The 21,136-nt window shown below is 33.2% G+C and overlaps 1 protein-coding gene across 9 annotated transcripts in view; it reads left to right on the top strand.

The window, feature by feature from the left end:
* Positions 1-21,136, top strand: part of AGO3 (argonaute 3, RISC catalytic component) — a 102,239-nt gene that overhangs the window by 66,292 nt on the left and 14,811 nt on the right. For all 9 annotated transcript variants that reach the window (XM_015598967.2, XM_006924245.2, XM_025041515.1 and 6 more), the window contains 9 exons: positions 680-802; positions 1,107-1,240; positions 4,213-4,397; positions 12,981-13,140; positions 14,481-14,571; positions 14,821-15,015; positions 15,352-15,486; positions 17,988-18,089; positions 20,885-21,084. In XM_015598967.2, the coding sequence (XP_015454453.1) occupies positions 680-802; positions 1,107-1,240; positions 4,213-4,397; positions 12,981-13,140; positions 14,481-14,571; positions 14,821-15,015; positions 15,352-15,486; positions 17,988-18,089; positions 20,885-21,084 (1,325 nt within the window). The remainder of the gene's footprint in view (positions 1-679; positions 803-1,106; positions 1,241-4,212; positions 4,398-12,980; positions 13,141-14,480; positions 14,572-14,820; positions 15,016-15,351; positions 15,487-17,987; positions 18,090-20,884; positions 21,085-21,136) is intronic.

Raw genomic sequence — 21,136 nt, 5'->3', positions numbered from 1 at the left:
TATGTTATAAGCATGAATTACACTCTCGAGATCCAAGCCTACACTGAATTACGATAAATTCTTTATCTTTGTATGTATGGATATATTATGTAAAAATGATCATCTGAGTGTCATACTGGCTTTCTTATCTGTCCCAATTATATCCCATTAAGTGCATTTTATAATATGGCACTTTTTATCTGAAAATATTCAAGTAAATTTTATATCAATTGTAAAGTAATTAGCGGGGAAAAGCCTTAGGATTATCAATATTTGCTATCAAACTACATAAACTAAATTTTAATAGTGTATATCTGGATCCTCTAGTTAAAGGTTCTTAACTTTTTGGGGGTCAAAGGTATTTCTCTTACAATCTCTAGACCACCCTCCCCAAACTATATTAGGTTTAATCATATAAAATTATTATTTTCATGGGTCATAAATATTTGAAATTTCTTATTATTCAACCTAATACATTTAAATTTACTATAAATTACCAGGAAGTTCACAGACTTAAGCAGTCCATTCGTGATCTGTGGTCCTCAGGTTAAGATTCTCTGCTCTCTAGTTAGGACACCATTAAAAAGGCCTATTGTAGAACATTGTTGATAAAGTAAACAAAAAAAAATAGAGACTTCTAATAAGTAAAGTACAGGATTTGGAGGAATTTTGAAAGTAACTACAAACTTTCTGTTGTTAGGTAAGAAGTGCAAATTATGAAACAGATCCATTTGTTCAGGAGTTTCAATTTAAAGTTCGGGATGAAATGGCCCATGTAACCGGACGTGTACTTCCAGCACCTATGCTCCAGTATGGAGGACGGGTAAAATCTCTTGGTAGTTTTTTAAATTATAAATGTAGTTTCTGTATATGGAGAGAAGGTCATCCTAGCTAAGCCTGGAATTTAGAAAATGTTTTATTGTTCCAACAATATTATTTTTGTTTCAAGATGTCTTTGCTTGAGTTTAGTAGAATTTTTTTCTACGATAAAAATATAAGTAATATTGATTTAGAACAACCTATCCCATGTAGAATATCATATATATGTATATTAGCTTGTTGAAATAAACCATATGTTAAGTGTTTGTTCCTTTTTGCCGTATTTCTCTTTCTCTTTTTTTCTGTAGAATCGTACAGTAGCAACACCAAGCCATGGAGTATGGGACATGCGAGGAAAACAGTTCCACACAGGAGTTGAAATAAAAATGTGGGCTATAGCTTGTTTTGCCACACAGAGGCAGTGCAGAGAAGAAATATTGAAGTAAGGCTTGTCACTTTGGAACCTTTCTGTGTTTAAATTTTGTATTTTAATTTTAAATTACTCAGCTAATGTTCTAACTAGTGTTGCCTCAGCATGAAGTATATTTAATCACTGAGCCTTTAAAAATTAATCTTCTCAATATTTTGATGACGATTCCTGAATTTTTTAGTCATAGTAAAGTCACTGATTTGTTCTTGTAGGCATCCTAATAGACTAGCTTATGTGATATAGCAGGAGCATCATTGGCTTTTGATGGCAAATAGATTAGGTTTAATTCCCAACTTTGCCACTTCCTAGCTTCATTACCATGGATAATTTATTTAATCTCATTATGCTTCAGTTTTCACCTTTTAAAAATAGAGATAATAGTTACTATCTGCTGGGCGAGGATTAAATAAAATCCTTATTTCTCAGTTGATTTTCTTGAAAGAGATATAACTCCTCATTTCTACTTCCATACTTTTCAAAATTTGGCCTCCATCTCTACTACTTTCCTCAGATTCTTTCCCTCGACATGTTAGTACTCAACAATCTTCTGTTTAAATTTAAAATAAACAAAATAATATCTTCAATTTTCCATTTACTTCACTTATTCTCTCAGGCTTCCAGACTTCCATTCTCCTTCCTTGAAATCTTAGTACTCTACTGAAACTGGTTTCTGGAAGGTCTTCATTATCTTTGTGTTTATCAATTCTAAAAGTCTCTTCTCAGCCATGATTTTTCTCAAAAATTGTGCAGCATTAGATACAATTGACTACCTTCTTGACAGTCTCTCCATTCTTGCCTTCCTGGTTCCTTTTTATCATGTTGGCTTTTCTTCTCCTCTCTTTTGGAACTCTCACGTCTTTGGGGCTCTGGCAGGCTCAAGGGCTTCTTCTGTCACTCTGGTTTGAAGAGCTGTGCCATTGTGAAAGAGTACCAGCTCCACTTGTGACTACCCCCACTCAAAAACTCAGGCTTCTCGACAAAGAATAACATTAAAAATCAGTATGGCATTTAAAATCTTTCACGTGCCTCTTAAGTCCTTTCTTCATTTTCACATATTCTGGGCAGAAAAGTGAAGCACTGTATCCCCTCCATCTCCCTTGCATTTTCTCGTTTCCACTCACTGCATGTTATTGAAAATGCCTTTTTCCGAACTCTGCTCATCTAAATACTACCCAATCTTCTGTGATTTGTGATGCTGGAAATAATCTTTCTTAACTCTAAACATACTGGTTTATCAATATCCTCACTTTCTGTGTAAAATATAATTGTATTATAATTATTTATGTAAATCTTTCATCTCTCTTTCTGGAATCTAATTTTCTTAAGAAAATAGTTATTGTCTAATTTAAATCTCTACTAATAGATCCTATAAAATATGCCCATAATGAATAGCTTTTGAGTAATTTAGAGACAGATTTATCCAGGTCAATTCAGAATTTATTTTGCCTCCTTTTGTAAGAAATAAATTTTTATTTGATTCTATTCACTTCTTTTTATTAGCTACAAATCTCTAACTATGTTTTAAGATTCACTTAATATTTTCTTTTCTCCAAAATTTTAACCCCCCTGCTTTCAAGTAAAATCATAAGGACAGTTTACGACAATGCTACAATTATCTTACTTGACTTCCAGAGACCAAAGAAATAGCCTCCAATTGTTTTTCAAGCTTTGAGTTATTTTACATTTGTTGTTCATGGCTTGATAGAAATCTCATAATCATTGGGCTTATGGCTCTTGTTCAGGCTGACTAAAAATATTTACCTTTTTACTTATCAACAATTATTTTTTTTAATTTTTATTTTTTAATTAGAGTTGACATTCATTATTATTTTAGTTTCAGGTGTACAGCATAGTAGTTAGACATTTATCTAATTTATGGCATGACCCCCCTATTAGTCTAGTATCCACATGGCATTATACATAGTTATTACAATATTATTGATTATGTTACCTATGCTGTGCTTTATATCCCCATGACTATTTTGTCACCTTTGTACTTTTTTAATTAAACACTAATAAGAAGGAGAAGGGAATTCCTATAAACTTTCTCTCTGTTCTAAGAGAATCAGTGTTTTGATCAAAGATAACTCAGATCCTTGACTTAGGACCTTATTTTAAAAACAAGTAAAGTGATTGTTAAACCTCGACATCATTACTCATTTATCCGAGGCTAAATGCAGAATTTTGTTTAGATATGAAATGATGAGTCTTTTTGCAGTGTGGATAAAGTAAATTAAGTGCTGCCTGCCTCATTTGTTTTTAAATGTTATTTTCATAGTTTTTGTTTTGTTTTTTTTTACCTGAGAGATAAAATCTTTCCTGCTATCCTAGTTTGAGATAGGTAATATTGTGAAAAGAAATTCTAGACTAGGTCAGAGTTCTGACTCTGTCACTTACCTAACCATTTGACCTTGGCCAAATACATAATGTCCCTGCAACTGTTTCCTGGTCTGTAAAACAGGAATAATACCAGACCTTCCACTTTCTAACGAATCTTATAAGGACCAAACTAGAAAATGTACATTAGCTTAAATTTATCAAGTTCTTGTAATGTCTTGGATAGTGTGCTAAGTGCTTTACATGTATTATCTCATTTAATCATCACACCAACCTGATATTAGAAGTAATCATTTTACAAATGAGAGAAACTAAAAAACATTGCCTTAAATTTCATAGCTAGTAAGTAACAGAACTAGGATTAGAACCTCTCATGCTAACTCTAGAGCTGAGCTCTTAACCAACACACTCTATTACTAATGCCCTTGGTAAACCATAAATGGCCACATAACTGTATAGCAGTGTTAGTTTGCAAAATAGATTACTGACCCACTTTGCCCTTAACATCGGTAGTCTGGTGAGCTCTTCATATATGGGGCACATAAATCTTTGCTTCATTCTCCATTCCTTTCTCATACTTTCCATTACTACTTTATAGATGTTCATGACTAGACAAAGTGCTTATTTTTAGTGATTTCTCCTTCTAGGGGTTTCACGGACCAGCTGCGTAAGATTTCTAAAGATGCGGGGATGCCCATCCAGGGCCAGCCTTGCTTCTGCAAATATGCGCAGGGGGCAGACAGCGTGGAGCCCATGTTCCGGCATCTCAAGAACACATACTCTGGGCTGCAGCTCATTATTGTCATCCTGCCAGGGAAGACGCCCGTGTATGGTAAGGATATCTTAAGATTGCATTTTTCCTCAAGTACTTGATACTCCTTTTTAGAATTCTGCCAAAACATATTCTAAAGCTTTCAAACATTAAAACATTTTATAGCTTACAATATTTTAAAGCCGTTTATTATTACTTTAAAAAGACAAATCAGTAGGGTAAACTAAATGGTCCAAGAAGAGACCCTGTAAAAAGAATTTTAGTAAAGTAGGCATTACAAAACAATGGTTAAGGGTAGAATTATTATTAAAAATGCCCTTGAGATAACTTGATTATCATTATAATGTAGTAGTGATAGAGTCAGACTATGCTGCTTAATACCCAGGTACTGCCAGGTGTACTACCTGTGCGAGCTGGCCAAATTACTTAAACATTAGTTTCTTCATTGTGAAAACAGTATACTATTAACTTGGCAGTTGTAAGAATTAAATAAATTTACATATGTAAAGGACCTAAAATAGCACCTGTCATATAAACACTCAGTAAATGTTAGCTATTATTATTATTATAAACAAATTAAAGTTTTGTGATTAATAAGTTAAATATAAATCATCGAATTATGGAAAAACAAAGTAAGTATAATTTTCAAACTACTGAATGGAGTATAATCAGTTAGACATGATAGAAGAATTCACAGAGGAAAATGGTTAGATTTCACTGCATAAAAATTAAAATTTCTGTATGTCACAAATGTATAACTAAAATTAAAAGGAACTCAATAGAAAGTGAAAATATCTGCAGCAGATGGGACAATGAAGGGCTAATATTATTAGTTAAAATATTTATAAAGATCTGTTATTGTGTTCAAAAAAGAAAACAATTCTTGTTTTAGATTAATGAGCAAAGAATATAATCCAGGATTTCTCAGAAAACAAAACAAAACATGTAAACATGAGAAAACATTGGTTTTCACTAGTAAAGTACAAATTAATAAAATTAATTTGCACTTTATGTACTTTTAAGCTACTAAATCAACAAGTATGTTTAAATATTGTAATACCTAGTGCTTGTAAGTATGTAGTGAATCTAGCATTTTCATACATTGCTGATGGCAGTATAAATGATAATATCCTTCCCACCAAAAGTAGAAAAATGTGTTTTTCATCTGTGATTCAGTATTTTCAACTCCAAAAATGTGTTCAAAGAAAAAAAATCCTCTCCAGCATTTGGTACAGTCATTTTTTTAAATTTTAACCATTCTAATAGGTGTGTAGTGTGGTATCTTGTTGTTTTCATTTGCAGTTCTTCAGTGACACATAACATTGGTCCCCTTTTCATATGCTTATTCGTCATCCATATATCTTCTTTGGTAAAATGTCTTCTGACCTTCTGCCCATTTTTAAATTGGAGTGTTTGTCTTATTGTTCAGTTTTAAGAGTTCTTTGTATATTTTAGATACAGGTTCTTTAGCAGATATGTATTTTACAGGTATTTTCTCCCAGTCTGTGGCTAGTCTTTTCATTACTTAACTGTCTTTCATGAAACACAAGTTTTTAATTTTAATAAAGTCCAACTCATCAATTTTTTCTTTCACAGATCATGTTTTTGGCATTATATTTAAAACCTCACTGCCAAACCCAAGGTCACCTAAGTTTTCCTCTAAGTTATCTTCCAATAGTTATAGTTTTGTTTTTTACATATAGGTTTATAACCCGTTTTGAGTTAATTTTTGTGAAAGTATAAAATCTGTGCCTAGAATAATTTTTTTTGCATGTGGCTGTCTAGTTGTTCTAGCACCAACTTGTTAGAAAGACTATCTTTCTCAATAAATTGCCTCTGCTACTTTGTTGAAGATTGCCTCTGTTTATGTGAGTCTATTTCTGGCCTCTTTATTTTGTTCCATTGATCTGTTATGTCTTTTCATTTGGAACACCACACTGTCTTGAATAATGTAGCTTTGTAGTAAGTCTTGGAAGTCAGGTAGTGTCATTTCTCTGACTTTTTTCTTCATTATTGTGGTAGCTATTCTGAGCCTTTTGTTTCCTTATAGAATTAGTTTGTCAGTACTCATAAAATAACACTGAGATTTTTATTGGGATTACATTGACTGTAGATCAAGCTGGGAAGAACTGACATCTTAACAATGTTAAGTCTTCCTATCCTTGAACATGGAATATCTCTATTTAGAGCTTCTTTGATTTCTATTATCAAAGTTTTATAGTTTTCTTCATTTAGATCCTGTGTACATTTTCTTAGAATTATACCTAAGAATCTTTTTTTTTTTCTTTTGGTGCTAATGCAAATGGTTGGTATTATGTTTTAAATTTTAAATCTCAGTTGTTTATTTTTGGAATTTAGGAAATCAGTTGACTTTTGTATTATTTACTTTGTATCTTGCAGCCTTGCTATAATTACTTATTAGTTCCAGGAAGCTTTTGGTCAATTCTTTGGGATTTTCTACATAGACAGTCATGACCTCTGTGAACACAGATAGTTTCATTTCTTCCTTCCCAATCCTACTTTTACATTAGCTAGGACTTCCAGTATGATGGTGAATGGGAGTAGTAAGAGAAGACAGACATCCTTGCATTGTTCCTGATCTTAGGGGAAAGATCTAGTTTCTCAGCAGTAAGTATATTAGCTATAGGTTTTCTGTAGTTGTTTTTTATTAAGTTGAGGAAGTTCTCTAATCCTAGTTTGGTGAGAGTTTTTATCAGAATGCATGACAGAGTTTGCCACATGCTTTTTCTGTATCTATTGATATGATCATATGATTTTTTTCTTTAGTCTCTTAATGTGATTGATTACATTAATTGATTTTCAAGTGTTGAAACCCAGCCTTGCATACATGCGATAAATCCCAGTTGGTCATGGTGTATAATTCTTATACATTATTGGATTCAATGTGCTAATACTTTATTGAGGATTTTCGCATCTATGTTCATGAGAGATCTTGATCTGTAATTTTTCTTTCTTATAATGTCTTTTTTGGTTTTGGTATTAGGGTGATGTTGGTCTCATAGAATGTGTTAGGAAGTATTTCCTCTGCCTCTATTTTCTAGAAGGATTGTAGAGAATTGGTATCATTTCTTCCTTAAATATTTGATAGATTTCACCAGTAAAACCATCTGAGCCTGGTACTTTCTTTTTCAAAAGGTTATTAATTATTGATTCAATTTCTTTAATAGATACATACCTACTCAGATTACCTATTTCTTCTGTGTGAGTTTTGGTAGTGTCATTCAAGAAATTGGTCTACTACATGTAAGTTATCAAATTTATAGTCCTAGAGTTGTTCACAATATTCTTTTATTATTCTTTTAAATATACATGGGACCAATAGTGATGATCCTTTTTTATTTCTGATATTAATAATTTGTCTTTCCCTTTTTTCTTTGTCTGGAGTTTGATCAATTTCATTGCTCTTTTCAAAGAACCAGCTTTTTGGCTTTGTTGATTTTCTCTATTGAGTTCTTAATTTCAATTTCACAAATTTCTGCTCTAATTATTAATATTTCTTTCCTTCTTGTTTTAGGTCTATCTTGTTTTTTTCTAAGGTAGAAGCGTAAATTATTGATTTTAGATCTTTCTTCTTTTCTAATATATATATTCTATGCTACAGATTTCTCTCTAAGCATTGCTTTCACTGCATCCCACAAATTTTGATAAGTTGTATTTCATTTTCATTTAGGGAAAAATATTTTTTTATTTCTCAAGGCTGCTTCTTTGATCCATGTGTTAACATAGAATTATGTCATTTAATATACAAGTATTTCCTAGCTATCTTTCCATTATTAATTTCTAGTTTAAGTCCATTGCAATCTGAGACCATATTATATATGATTTCTATTCTTTTAAATTTATTAAGATGTATTTTTAGAGAAGAATGTGAGCTATCTGGGTGAATGTTCTGTGCAAGCTTAAGAAGAATGTTTATTCTGCTATTACTGGATGAAGTATTCTATAAATGTCTCTTATATTCAGTTGATTGATAGTGCAGTTCAGATCATCTTTATTCTTATTGATCTGACTGCTGGATGTGTCAATTGTTGAAAAAAGTATGTTGAAGCCTCCGCTATAATAGTGGATTTGTCTGTCTCTCCTTAAAGTTTTATCAATTTTTGAATTTTTGCCTCACTTATTTTGGTTTCTTTTGTTAGCTACATACATGTTCAAGATTGTTATGTCTTATTGTAGAATTGACCCTTTTATCATTATGTAATATCCCTTTTTATCCCTGATAATTTTCCTAGTTCTGAAGTTTGCTTTATGTGAAACTAATATAGCTACTCCAGTTTTCTTTTTCTTGGTGTTAGCAAAGTATATCTTCCTGTATTGCTTTACTTTTAATCTATGTCCTTATATTTAAAATTGGTTTCTTGCGGGCAACATGTAATTGGGTCTTCTTTTTATCTTCCCTTCTTTTTCTACCTTTTCTGGTTTTAATTGAGCATTTTATGATTTTCTATTTTCTTTCCTCTCAGCATATCAATTATACTTGTTTTTAAAAAAATTTTAGTGGTTGCCCCAAAGTATGTATTATACATTTACAACTAATCTAAGTCCTCTTTCAAGTAATTCAATACTACTTCACAGATAGTATAAGTGGGTACCTTTATCAGAGTATTCCTAATTCCTCTCCCCTGTTACTTATAACATTGCTGTCATTCATTTCATTATCCATAAGCTATAACCACCCAATATATTGTTGCTATTATTATTTAAAACAGTTATCTATTCAGTTAAGAATAGGAACGTAAAAGAGTTTATTTTACTTATTCTTCTCTGATCTTCCTTTCTTTATATAGATCTGAATTTCTGACCTATATAATTTTTCTTCTCTCTGAAAAACTTCTTTTATCATTTCTTGCAAGGCAAGTCTGCTCTCAACAAATTCCCTTAGTTTTTATTTGTCTGAGAAGGCATTTCTCCTTCACTTTTTAAAAAAGTTATTTAATTGTTTACTGTTTACTTATAAATCAAATTACCACTCACTAGTTTCAAGTGTTAAATCATTCTGGAATTCTTATTTTAAGAAACAGCCCATTTATAGCTGTTTTTCTCATAGAAACACTCTCATCATTTGCCACTTCCTTTTTATTTAAATTTTTTTTCCTGAGTGCTGCTACCTGTATTTCAGCTTTTTCTCTAGCCCTCTTTTGCCTGAGCCCTACATTTGTCTCATGTTAGTAGAGGTAATGGCTCCCTTAAGTCAGTCATCTGGTATCAAATTTTGATCATAGTTTTTATTCCTTCTGATGTACTGTTTACATGGGACTATTCCTGGGTTAACTTTTTTGGGGGGCGGGGGTTAACTTTTTAAATAAGTCTTTCTGTATAGGTGTGGTAAAATATATATAACATAAAATTTATCATTTTAACCATTTTTAACTATACGATTAAGTGGCTTTAAGTATATTCACATTGTGAATCATCACTTATCCATTATCCATTTCTATCACCATTATCCGTTTCCAGAACTTTTTCATAATCCCAAACAGAAACTCTGTACTCCTTAAGCAATAACTTCCCATTCTCCCTCCCACCAACCCCTGGTAGCCTCAATTCTACTTTCTGTGTCTATGAACTTACCTATTCTAGGTAATTCATATAAATACAGTCATACAATATTTGTCCTTTTGTTTCTGGCTTATTTCATTTAGCATAATGTCATCAAGGTTTCTCTGTGGTATAGCATATATCAGAATTTTTTCCCCTTTTTTGTGGCAAAACATATATAACAATTTACCATGTTAACGAGTGTACAGTTCAGTGGCATTAAGTACATTCACATTGTTGTACAGCTGTCACCACCATCCATCTCCTGAACTTTTTCATCATCCCTGAAATTCTGTACCTATTAAATAATAACTCCCCATCTCTCCCTCATCTTAGGCAACTACCATTCTACTTTCTGTCTCTGAATTTGACTGTTCTAGGTACCCTATATTAATGAATCATGCAGTATTTGTCCTTTTGTGACTAGCTTATTTCATTTTACATAGTGTTCTCAATAGGAGGGATCAATAAACGTTATGTTTATCAATGTCTTAGTGTGTTTCAGAATTTTTTCACTTTTTAAAGCTGAATAATATTCCATTGCATGTGTATACCACATATTGTTTATATAGTCATCAGTGGACCTTGGATTACTTCCACCTTTGGACTGTTGTAAATAATGCTTCTTTGAACATGGGTATACAGCTATTCCATTCCTTCCTTTCACTTCTTTTGGGTATACTCCCAGAAGTAAAATTGCTGGATTCTTTTATATAATTCTGTTTAATTTTTTTAGCAGTTGCCATACTATTTTTCACAGCAGCTACCATTTTGCATTCCCGCTAGCAGTGTACAAGTGTTCCAGTTTCTCCACATCCTCACCAACACTTCTTATTTTCTATTTTTTTTATAATAACCATTCCAATGGGTATGAAGTGGTATGTTGTGGTTTTGGTTTGCATTTCCCTAATGATTAATGATATGGAACATTGTTTCATGTGTTTATTGGCCATTCGTATATCTTCAGAGAACTGCAAATTCAAGTCCTTTGGCCACTTTTTAATTGGATTATTTGTTTTGTTCTTGTTGAGTTATAGGAGTTGCTGGGTTTTTTTTTTTTTTGTCGTTCTTTGTGTTTTTCAACATTCACATTTTTATTGGGGGCCACGGGGGAGGGGGCTTTCTCTCTGTCAGTGGAGGTGCTCACAGTTTCTTCAGCCACTCCAAGTTTGGGCTCTGAGGATCCAAAGGGTGGCTGGGCACATGGGGCATGTTCTCATCATCTCAGACAGGCACTAGGTAGTTGTAGGGTGTGACCTGGTTGATCATGGTGGCGTACTGGGTATAGGGGCTAAGGGAGGGCAGTGAGGCCCTTAGTAGCGGATGATGCAGCCAGCACCAGCTCATTGGCCCAGGCATTCTTGAAGGAGGCAGTGAGTCTCCCAGCCATCTTGGTCACCTAGGAGTTACTGTTTAATTGTTCCTACTAGTACTGACTTCATCACCTTCTACTTCTAATAAGCTCACCTTGGCTGTGATTCGATGTATTCACTTGTTTGGAGGTGTCGGTTTGTTCTGTGACCTCAGTTCTCTCATAAATCTAAGAAAAGTCATTGATTTTCAGTTTATTCAGCTTTTGCCTTATTGTAAAGACACGTGTGATGACTTGCAAGCCTTTTACATGTTGGAGCTAAAACCAACATCCAGGGTGGTCTTTTTAAAATATAAGCCTGTTTTAATCTCCTTTCTTATCACCCCCACTTCAATAGTGTGTCATTGTGCAATTGATAAAATTGATATTTAAGCTGATCTTCCAAGGGTTTCCATAGTCAAATTCATGACTTCCTACCTCTTCAGGATTCATCTCACTTTATGCTCTTTTTTCCCATAGGACCTCTTTCTTCTTCCTGTATTGCTTCTCATAACCCGCTTTCCACCCTTCACCAAGCAAATTCACATTCTTGTGAATTTTAATTCAGTCATCCCTTCCTTGCGGAAGCTTTGCCTGACGACTTTGACAAGGTCTAATTCTCCACTTTTATTGGTTTAAAGCACCTTGTACCTTTTTTATGTTGCTTTCATGGTTATGTTCAGTGTAAGAGGTTATTTAATTAATGCCTATTTCTCAGACTACACTATAAGCTCTGTGAGGGCAGAAACAGTGTCTCTATTGACTCACTATTGTGTATCCAGAGCCTTGCACAGTACTAGCGTATATTAGGTGCACATTAAATATGTGTTGAATGAATGAATAAACCTTTAAGGAAGTCAACTTGTTATTATCTATAAAAGTTAAATATATGTACACTTTGACCCCTCAATTCTGTTTGTAGAAATTTATCCAGAAGCTATAGTTACACAACCAAACAAAAATAAATATACAAGGATATTATTCATAGCATCGTTTGAAATAATGAAAACCAGAACAAGCTAAAAATATGCCAGTATATGACTAGTTAGATACTTTATAGCATTTAAAAACAGAGTAACTGCTGTTATAAATAATAAGGGCAATCTATATATTGAGATTCAGAACATACTGTATTATTAAGTGAAAATGATAAGTTGCAAAATAGACTGTATAGTATGTTCTCAATTTTGATTTTACAATATTTTCCATGTGTTTTATATATAAGAAGTTATTTACACTGAACTCTTTATGGTAGTTATAACAGCAGAGAGAGGGAAAGGAAAAGGGGCCTTTTATTCTTTATACTATAATACCTCTATTTTTAAATTAAAGGTTTGAAATAGGATTGAAATCTGTAAGTATACCAGGATTAAAACTGCATTAAAATAATATAAGTGAAAAAATTACTAAGAGTACAATAAAATGCTAACAAGGGATTATTTATGGTATTTTTATCTTTATGGTTTTTTAGTTATTGTGGTTATACTATTTTTGTGATGATAAAAATATACTTTCTTATACAAAGAAAGAAAACAACTGAAAAAATTATCACTAAATATTTAAGCTAATCTTCTAGGCAGTATACTTGAAATTTTAATAGCATTGTTTTGGTATTGGTGTAATTTTTGGTGCCCTGAATACAATGATATATTTCAAGGAGAGAACACAGTAGGTTAATTTTCAGTAAAGTTTGTCCTTTTTTCTAACTAGAGGTATTTGTATTTGTTCCATAGCGGAGGTGAAACGTGTAGGAGATACACTTTTGGGTATGGCTACACAGTGTGTTCAAGTCAAGAATGTAATAAAAACATCCCCTCAAACTCTCTCAAACCTGTGCCTAAAGATAAATGTTAAACTCGGAGGGATCAATAATATTCTTGTACCTCATCAAAGGTAAGATAAACTAATCACTTAAAAAACTGATTTTTCATATCTTAATTTTCATTGCCATATCCAAGATCTGTTTAAGAAACAGCTTTGATGATTCCTACTATGGGAGGTAAGTAGATATTTTGGCAAAAAATTAAGAGTTTGGGTTGGCAAGATTAAGAGATTTCCTTGTAAAAATCCCCTCCTACCTCCACTTTCATTTAATATGCAAAATTCCTCTTGCCTAGCTAGAAAGTTTTGAGAGCTTTGTTTATTTTTCATTGGAGAACCGAGCTTGAAGAATTTTCTCATTATTTGATGTCATCTTCAGCCTAATATCATGAGGCTACTTACCAAGAAAATGAGGGAAGAAAGGAAGGTTGGGGGTGGGGCATGTCAATTCAGTAAATCAGTTAAGTAAGCCGTTATCAACCCCTGCTTCAGTTCAGTGGAACAGCAGATGGTACTGTTGGATTGCCATCATGTCTAAGAACTCTTAGGTTGTATGAGATATAAATTATCTATGAAACAGGCACTGGGAAGAGGCTGTTATTGGGAGAATTAAACAACAGGTTTTCTTTAAATAGTTGATGCAACAAGGGCCTTAAAAAGTGAAATATCTTGTCCAGTATGCACCACAGATAAGCATTACAATAAGTAATGCTTATTTGTGTATGTTTGACACAAAAGGTTTTTTTTTTTTCCTGTTTTTCCTTGTTGCCTCTACTTCCTATCTCTATTAGATAAGAGATTCAAAAATGAGGTAAATATAGAATTTTATCCACAAGCCCAAGAACTAAGAAATAGCCATTTGAATCTTAAAACATACAGTTTTGGAAATAAAATGAACTACTAGCTACTTTATGACTATTAAATATATGTTACTCAAATTTATACTTTTGGCCAAGGGAGGAAGAAGTAAGTAGTCGACTGTCATAATCCCTTTCATTTTAAGGTGTAATGATGCTTTTTCTCCTTGAAGGATTCTATCAGTTTAAAATGTAAGTAGGTTAAAGAAAGATTGATACAAATTTGTGGATTAATATGAGAAAGTTTAGCATTTTATGCCTATTATGAAGAATGCTAGCAGCAGTTGCCCTTTGCAGCCACCGTCACCACTATTTAAGGCAGAACACTGCTCTAGATAAGACATTGGGTAGACCCATTGTGACAGCTTTTACTTCACTGACCAGGGATTCATAATTAAGAGAATAAAGCTGTCAGTATTTCAGGCCTATGAAGCTGTCTATATAGGACTGCCTCTGTGCTATTTCATCAACTTGCAGTGTATTGCAGTATTATGAAACAGATAAATGGATAGTGAAAAAAATGAATTATCTAACTCTTTTAAAAATGTGTTTAAGACCATCTGTGTTCCAGCAACCAGTGATCTTTTTGGGAGCAGATGTCACTCATCCACCAGCTGGTGATGGGAAGAAGCCTTCTATTGCTGCTGTAAGTGTCATAAGGCAGGTTTATCTTATCTAAAGTTTAGACAAAGATGTGCATTTTGGTTTCAACTTTTTGAATTTTAATGATATTTTCTTTGAAACCAACTTTTATAAATATAGTAAGATTTTGGTAGAACACAAATATAAATGAAAATCATGTACTTTTTTTCAAATTTTTTTTTATTGTGGTAAATTCTTATTCATGTTGTTTTGATTATCTGAATTTCTGTTTTTCTTTACTTTTCCAACTTAGGTTGTAGGTAGTATGGACGCCCACCCAAGCAGATACTGTGCCACAGTAAGAGTTCAGAGACCCCGACAGGAGATCATCCAGGACTTGGCCTCCATGGTCCGAGAACTTCTCATTCAATTTTATAAGTCAACTCGGTTCAAACCTACTCGTATCATCTTTTATCGGGATGGTGTTTCAGAGGGACAGTTTCGGCAGGTTGGTTGCTTGGGATCTCATCATGTTGTGGTTAAATCAGATACTGTGTTTAAAATATGGTGTCTAGTTCTGAACTTAGAAGCCTTAATTAAGTTGAGAGTTCTTAAATTCAAATTTGATGCTTCCTAAGATTTTTCCCTTTTAAAATGTTTATGATGGATGTATGAGCCTTGATTGCTGAGACCATGCTCTGATAATAGTTAAGATGGAATAGCGGTATATTTAGTTATAAAGTGATAAGATTAAGAAATACTGAGACCAAATAATTAACTTAAGTTGAAGTATGTATAAGAGAATAGTTGACTATACCAAATCTTTCCATTTCACCTTCTCTAGGTGTTATATTATGAACTACTAGCAATTCGAGAAGCCTGCATCAGTTTGGAGAAAGATTATCAACCTGGAATAACTTACATTGTAGTTCAGAAGAGACATCACACTCGATTATTTTGTGCTGACAGGACAGAAAGGGTAATCTTATATCTGTTGTCATATCATTATAAGCCAAGCTTATCTCATAGTTCATAGAGCACTTAACAAAGGCTCTCTGCCAACAGCAGAGTTTTTAATATATAGTGGCATGTTTCAACAAAGCAGATTATGAGTATAGAAGTATCAAAATAGGTTATTACTTTTAAACTTTCTGGAATTTCATGTTTAAAATCCTGTTAATGCTTTTTGTTGATATTAAGAAACTCATAATTTTAAAATTGTTCTTTCTATTCATACTTTCCGTAAATGTTCAAAAGAAAAAAGATATATTCTTTTCTTTAAATATTGTGTAAAAATTAGTTTTTTAAAAAAGCTAAGGACTTTCTAGAGTGATTGGTGAAAATTCATGCAAACTAACTTTTAAACAATACTTTCTTTAAAATTCACAGAATTTTTTTTCTGTATTTTATAATGTGAATGTGTATTTTTATAATTAGGAAGAGGAAGGAGGTATAAATACCAAGGGAAATATATTTTCTTGTCTGTGTGCAAAATAGGCAAGTAGCAGTCTCACCATCATATCCAGTACCCCGCCTCCAATCCTGCAAGCCTTAGAGCAGGGAAATCTGAGGATTTCAATGTCAATGTCTCATTGGGAAAGGGGTTCAATATAAAAGACTGAGAGATGGGGTATGTCTTATTTTTAGTGTATATTTAGTGTTTGGTTACACTCACTGTGTAACTTTGGGCAAATAACATCTCTGTGCCTGTTTCTCAGCAAGGTTTGGATCATATTAATATTTACCTTATTTGGGTTGGTAAGAAGATTAAATAAATTAAAATACATAATGCACTTAGAACAATTCTTGGCACATCCTCAGTACTCAATAAAGGTTAGCTAGTTTTAGTGAGATGATGGTGGTAATAATAGAGAAAAAGAAATAATAATAGTCATTGTTCTAGGTATTTTTTTATAAATTGAACTCATTTGATCTTCACAAACAACACTATGAGGTACTTACTATTATCCCCATTTCCACGGGAGAAAACTGTGGCACATGGAAATTAAATTACTTCCCATGGTTACAAAGCTAATAATTGGTAGCACTAGGACTCAGTTCAGGCAATCTGGCTCCAGAGTGCTCTTAAACACTGTCCTACACCACCTCTCTGATAGCATTGGTGATAGGTTTTTTTTTTTTTATGGCCTCCAGGTTGTTAAAGGCCTTTGACCCTAAATTACTAGGTACATTTCGGCACCTAGAAAACCGAACTTTTCTTCCAAAAGTAAGATTAGGAAAACCTAAGTTAGATTTAATGATTACTAGCACCTGATGTTTAGTCATGCCAGTCTTCCATTTGTTTGCCTCTCTTTCAGCTTTGCTCTAAATACTGCTACCAGTAATAAATTAGAGCTCATTATAATGGAGGAAACAGAAGCAGAGAGGTAAAATACCATCCCCTAGATCACACAACTAGAAACTGTGATATCAACCCAGGCATTCTGCTATCTCTCTAAATAGAGTAAAACTACATATGTATTAATTAGATTTCTGTGTGTGGATAGGCATAATTTAGCAGATTATGAACAATTTGTTTTCTTTCTTTTGTACTTGGTGAAGGCTAGCTGGTTGGTCTACACAGCTGTAATTCAAGCGATTTCCTGATAGCAGTCCCTCACATGGCAGAAATAATGTCTAAGTCAATAAAGTAGTTTCTAATTTGCTCGCCTTGTAAACTTAGACTTATAGTTAATGATTTCAAATGTGTTAGGGATAAGGAGATGGAGGTGAGTATATAGATGCATCTTAAAATGTTCTAGGAGCCTTTCGTTAGTTTGAATCATTTCATTCACATATCTGCTCAGAGAAGATTATAGTGTATTTCCTTAAAAGATGTTGAAACTGCTAGTGTGAAATAAAAGGAATAGGGACTTTGCAGTCATTGCCATGTTTGACTCTCAGTTTTGCCCATTATTGTATGCTAGTGGGCGTATTGTTTCATATTCCTGAGCCTTAGTTTCCCCAAAACAAATAGGAATAATACCTAGCTTGCAGGATTATCCAGATTTGAAATACTGTATGTAAAGTACCTGACACATAAATGGTGACTATTATTGATGTTGTCAGCATTCTTTCTCTCTAAAAATATAGTGTTATCTAAGGAAAATGTTAATTTTCATAAATTACACAATCAAGAGTACCTGCTGTGCACAGGTACCATAAATTAGAGCACCTAAAGTAACTTGAAAAAACATTCTTTTTAAGTCTTCCACCCATATTGGTGTCAACTACCAGCTAAGCATCAGAAGAGACTAAAAATAAGAACTCTGTTGTTTATCAGCTCTCATGTACAGCAACATTAAGAATAGGGACCAGAACTAGAATAAGATCAGCTCATAATGCCTGCTTAAGTAATATTTCAAGCTGAAAGAAGTGAATCATGGGATCAGCCTATGTAGTTATACATTTTTAAAAGTGCTTTCAGATGCATTCTTTATATTTGTCTTGTTTGTTTAAACTTTGACAAAACAAATCTAGGTTGGAAGGAGTGGCAATATCCCAGCTGGAACAACAGTTGATACAGACATTACACACCCATATGAGTTTGATTTTTACCTCTGTAGCCATGCTGGAATACAGGTAAGCCTACGCTCTGGGTGAAATGTTTTAATTCAGGAACTTCCACTAATATGTATATTTTTTAAATCTCAGAAAAAGAAATACTTTTCTTTGCACTCCAAATTGTTTCCACATGAAATTAGATGAATTTCAGTAAATAAATTTCTTCCCCTGCCTTACTTTGACAGGGGTTTATTCCTATGAAAATACCAGAATATAAATAGTTTAGTAGAAGGACTCTCTCTAAACTGGGTCCTTAACCCAAAACTTCAAAAAAATTTTAAATACCTGATTGTTCCTTTGACATATGCTTCTTTTTTATGGTACTACTTCATGGAAAACTTTGACATTTATTGAACATGTAAAAGAGTTTAATTGTGGAATTATAGCTTTAAGTTACATAATTTTAAGAGTCTTTTTTTTCTTTTCAGAAAATCTTTTTGCTAATTCGTTAGCTATACTTAGAACATGAGCTTTAATTGAATGCTTCCTAAACGTTCCAGCAGCAGAGAATGAATCCATATTCCTAAGATGTCTGAGAGAATGTCATCCAAAACTGTTTTAGGCCACTTGCCAATGATGAAATAGAAATTTCAGGAAGATGTACCTTACTGTACGGCTGTATCTTAAAGCTTTATTTCTTAATTTATTTTCTTTATTTATTATTATTTATGCCTTCAGCAGCTGGTCTTCCATCCAAGTGCTAACCAGGCCCAACCCTGCTTAGCTTCCGAGATCAGACATTGGGCTTGTTCAGGGTGGTATGGCCGTAGACAGAATCTTAAAGCTTTATATTCATACACTTCACATACAGTAACCCCAGTTTCACTCTTACAGCTTTTAAATTATTGTCCCACACATTTATCTATGTTCTTATATCTGCTCCCCTTTACAGTCAGTGTTACACATTTTCATGGGGGTAGTCACTTAGCAAAACAAAATTTAAAAGACCTAGAGATAAAATCTATGTCATTGGAGTATATATTTAAACCTAGCATTTACCTCCATGTAGCCCAAGGAACACTACTGCTCTGACTTTTTAATAAATATTACAGAGGAGAAAAAAAATTCTCTGTTCAAATAAATTTTGGAAATTCTGGTTAAACAGATTTTTTTCTCTAGAACTTTTGGATACCACTGATATGCAGATGGTCATTATGAATCTTTAAAAAAATGACTATTTCCCCCAATGTATTTAGCCATTTAATTCTATTTATAGCCTAATTTCTGGTGGTTTTATTTATATATTATCTGTCTCGTCTCTGGAATACATGTCTTATTCATTACTGTGTGCCTGGCACCTGATACAAGACATGGCCTATATTAAATGTTCAGTAAATATTGAATGTGTGAATATTATTATATATGCATTATATGCATTATATATATGCATTATAAACATATAATTTGGGAGAGGTAGATTTGATAATAATTTGAATTTTATCCCCGGAATCTTAACACAGTGTCTGACAGATGATACTCAAATATTTTTTAAAGTATGAGTTAATCTTTCTTCTTTGCCACTACCATTTCCTTAGTTCATGCTTTTATCTAACACCAGAACTAATGCATCAGCCTCCCGACTACTCCTTTTGCTTTCAGTTTCTTTCTGTTTCTAATCCATCCTCCATATTATTGCTGGTGTTTCTTTTACAAAATTCCAACCTCATCACGCCTAAAAAAATCTCGTTTAAAAAAAAAAAATTGATCATTGTTTTCCAAATTCCTAAACATGTCATTCAGTGTGATTCTAAACTTTGTTTTCAGCTTCGTCTTTTCCACCTCATGTACCATACTCTATTCATACTAGTCTATTAGCTATTCTCCAAATACGCCATTAAACATTAAGCACCTTGTGCTTTTGTTAAGGTGGTTCATTCTCTCTAGAGTCTCCTCACCTTAACCTCCCAAAAATGGCCAGATCTCACTCATTCCCCACTCAGTAAAGAACCAAGACTTACCCCCACAATTACTTCCTTCAGTATGCTTCATTTATTAGTTGTTTTATAATTATAGGTGCTCTAGCACCTCTACTCCTCTACAAATTATGTTTTCCAGAAGATAAGAAACTTTTGACTTTGTTTTCCTTTGAATGTGTAATACCTAACATAGTAACTAATACATAAGAGCTCAAGTACTTGTTCTGGTGTTTTTATATGGTAAAATATACATAACATATAACTTAGCATTTTAACTGTTTTTAAGTGTACAGTTCCATCACATTATATATATTCACATTATTATGCAGACATACCACCATTTATCTTCAGAACGTTTTCATCTTCCCTGACACACTGTACCCTTTAAACACTAACTCCCCATTCCCTCCTTCTCTCAGCCTCTGGTAACCACCATTCTACTTTCTGTCTATAAATTTAACTATTCCAGGTACCTTATATAAGTGAATTGTATAATATTTGTCTTTTTTGTAACTGGTTTATTTCATTTAGCATGTCATCAAGGTTCATCCATGTTGTAGTATGTGTCAGACTTTTCTTTCTTTTTAAGGCTGAATATTCCATTGTATGTATAGACCATGTATTGTTTATCCATTCATCCATCAATGAATACTTGGGTTGCTTCCACCTTTTGGATATTGCGAATTGAACACAGGTGTGCAAATATCTGTTCAAGTCCCTGCTTTCACTTCTTTTGGCTATATGCCCAGAATCAACTAAATGGTTTTTTTTAATCTATTATCAATTAGAATATGTTTCACTAATGTACGAAGCTGGCTTTTTATATAACTTAGTCTGTGATGAATATTTATTTAAAAGTTTAGAAATCAACAGAATGTGTCACTGCCTTCTCTATAGGGTACCAGCCGTCCTTCACACTATCATGTTTTATGGGATGATAACTGCTTTAATGCAGATGAACTTCAGCTGCTAACTTACCAGCTCTGCCACACTTATGTGCGCTGTACACGATCTGTTTCTATACCTGCACCAGCGTATTATGCTCACCTGGTGGCATTCAGAGCCAGATATCATCTCGTAGACAAAGAACATGACAGGTAATATAAAAGCTGTATAACAGATACAGATTCTCACCCAAATCCAAATATG

The sequence above is a fragment of the Pteropus alecto genome, unplaced genomic scaffold (genome assembly GCF_000325575.1).
Source record: "Pteropus alecto unplaced genomic scaffold, ASM32557v1 scaffold39, whole genome shotgun sequence".
Taxonomy (NCBI): domain Eukaryota; kingdom Metazoa; phylum Chordata; class Mammalia; order Chiroptera; family Pteropodidae; genus Pteropus; species Pteropus alecto.
This window is presented reverse-complemented; position numbering and strand designations above follow the sequence as displayed.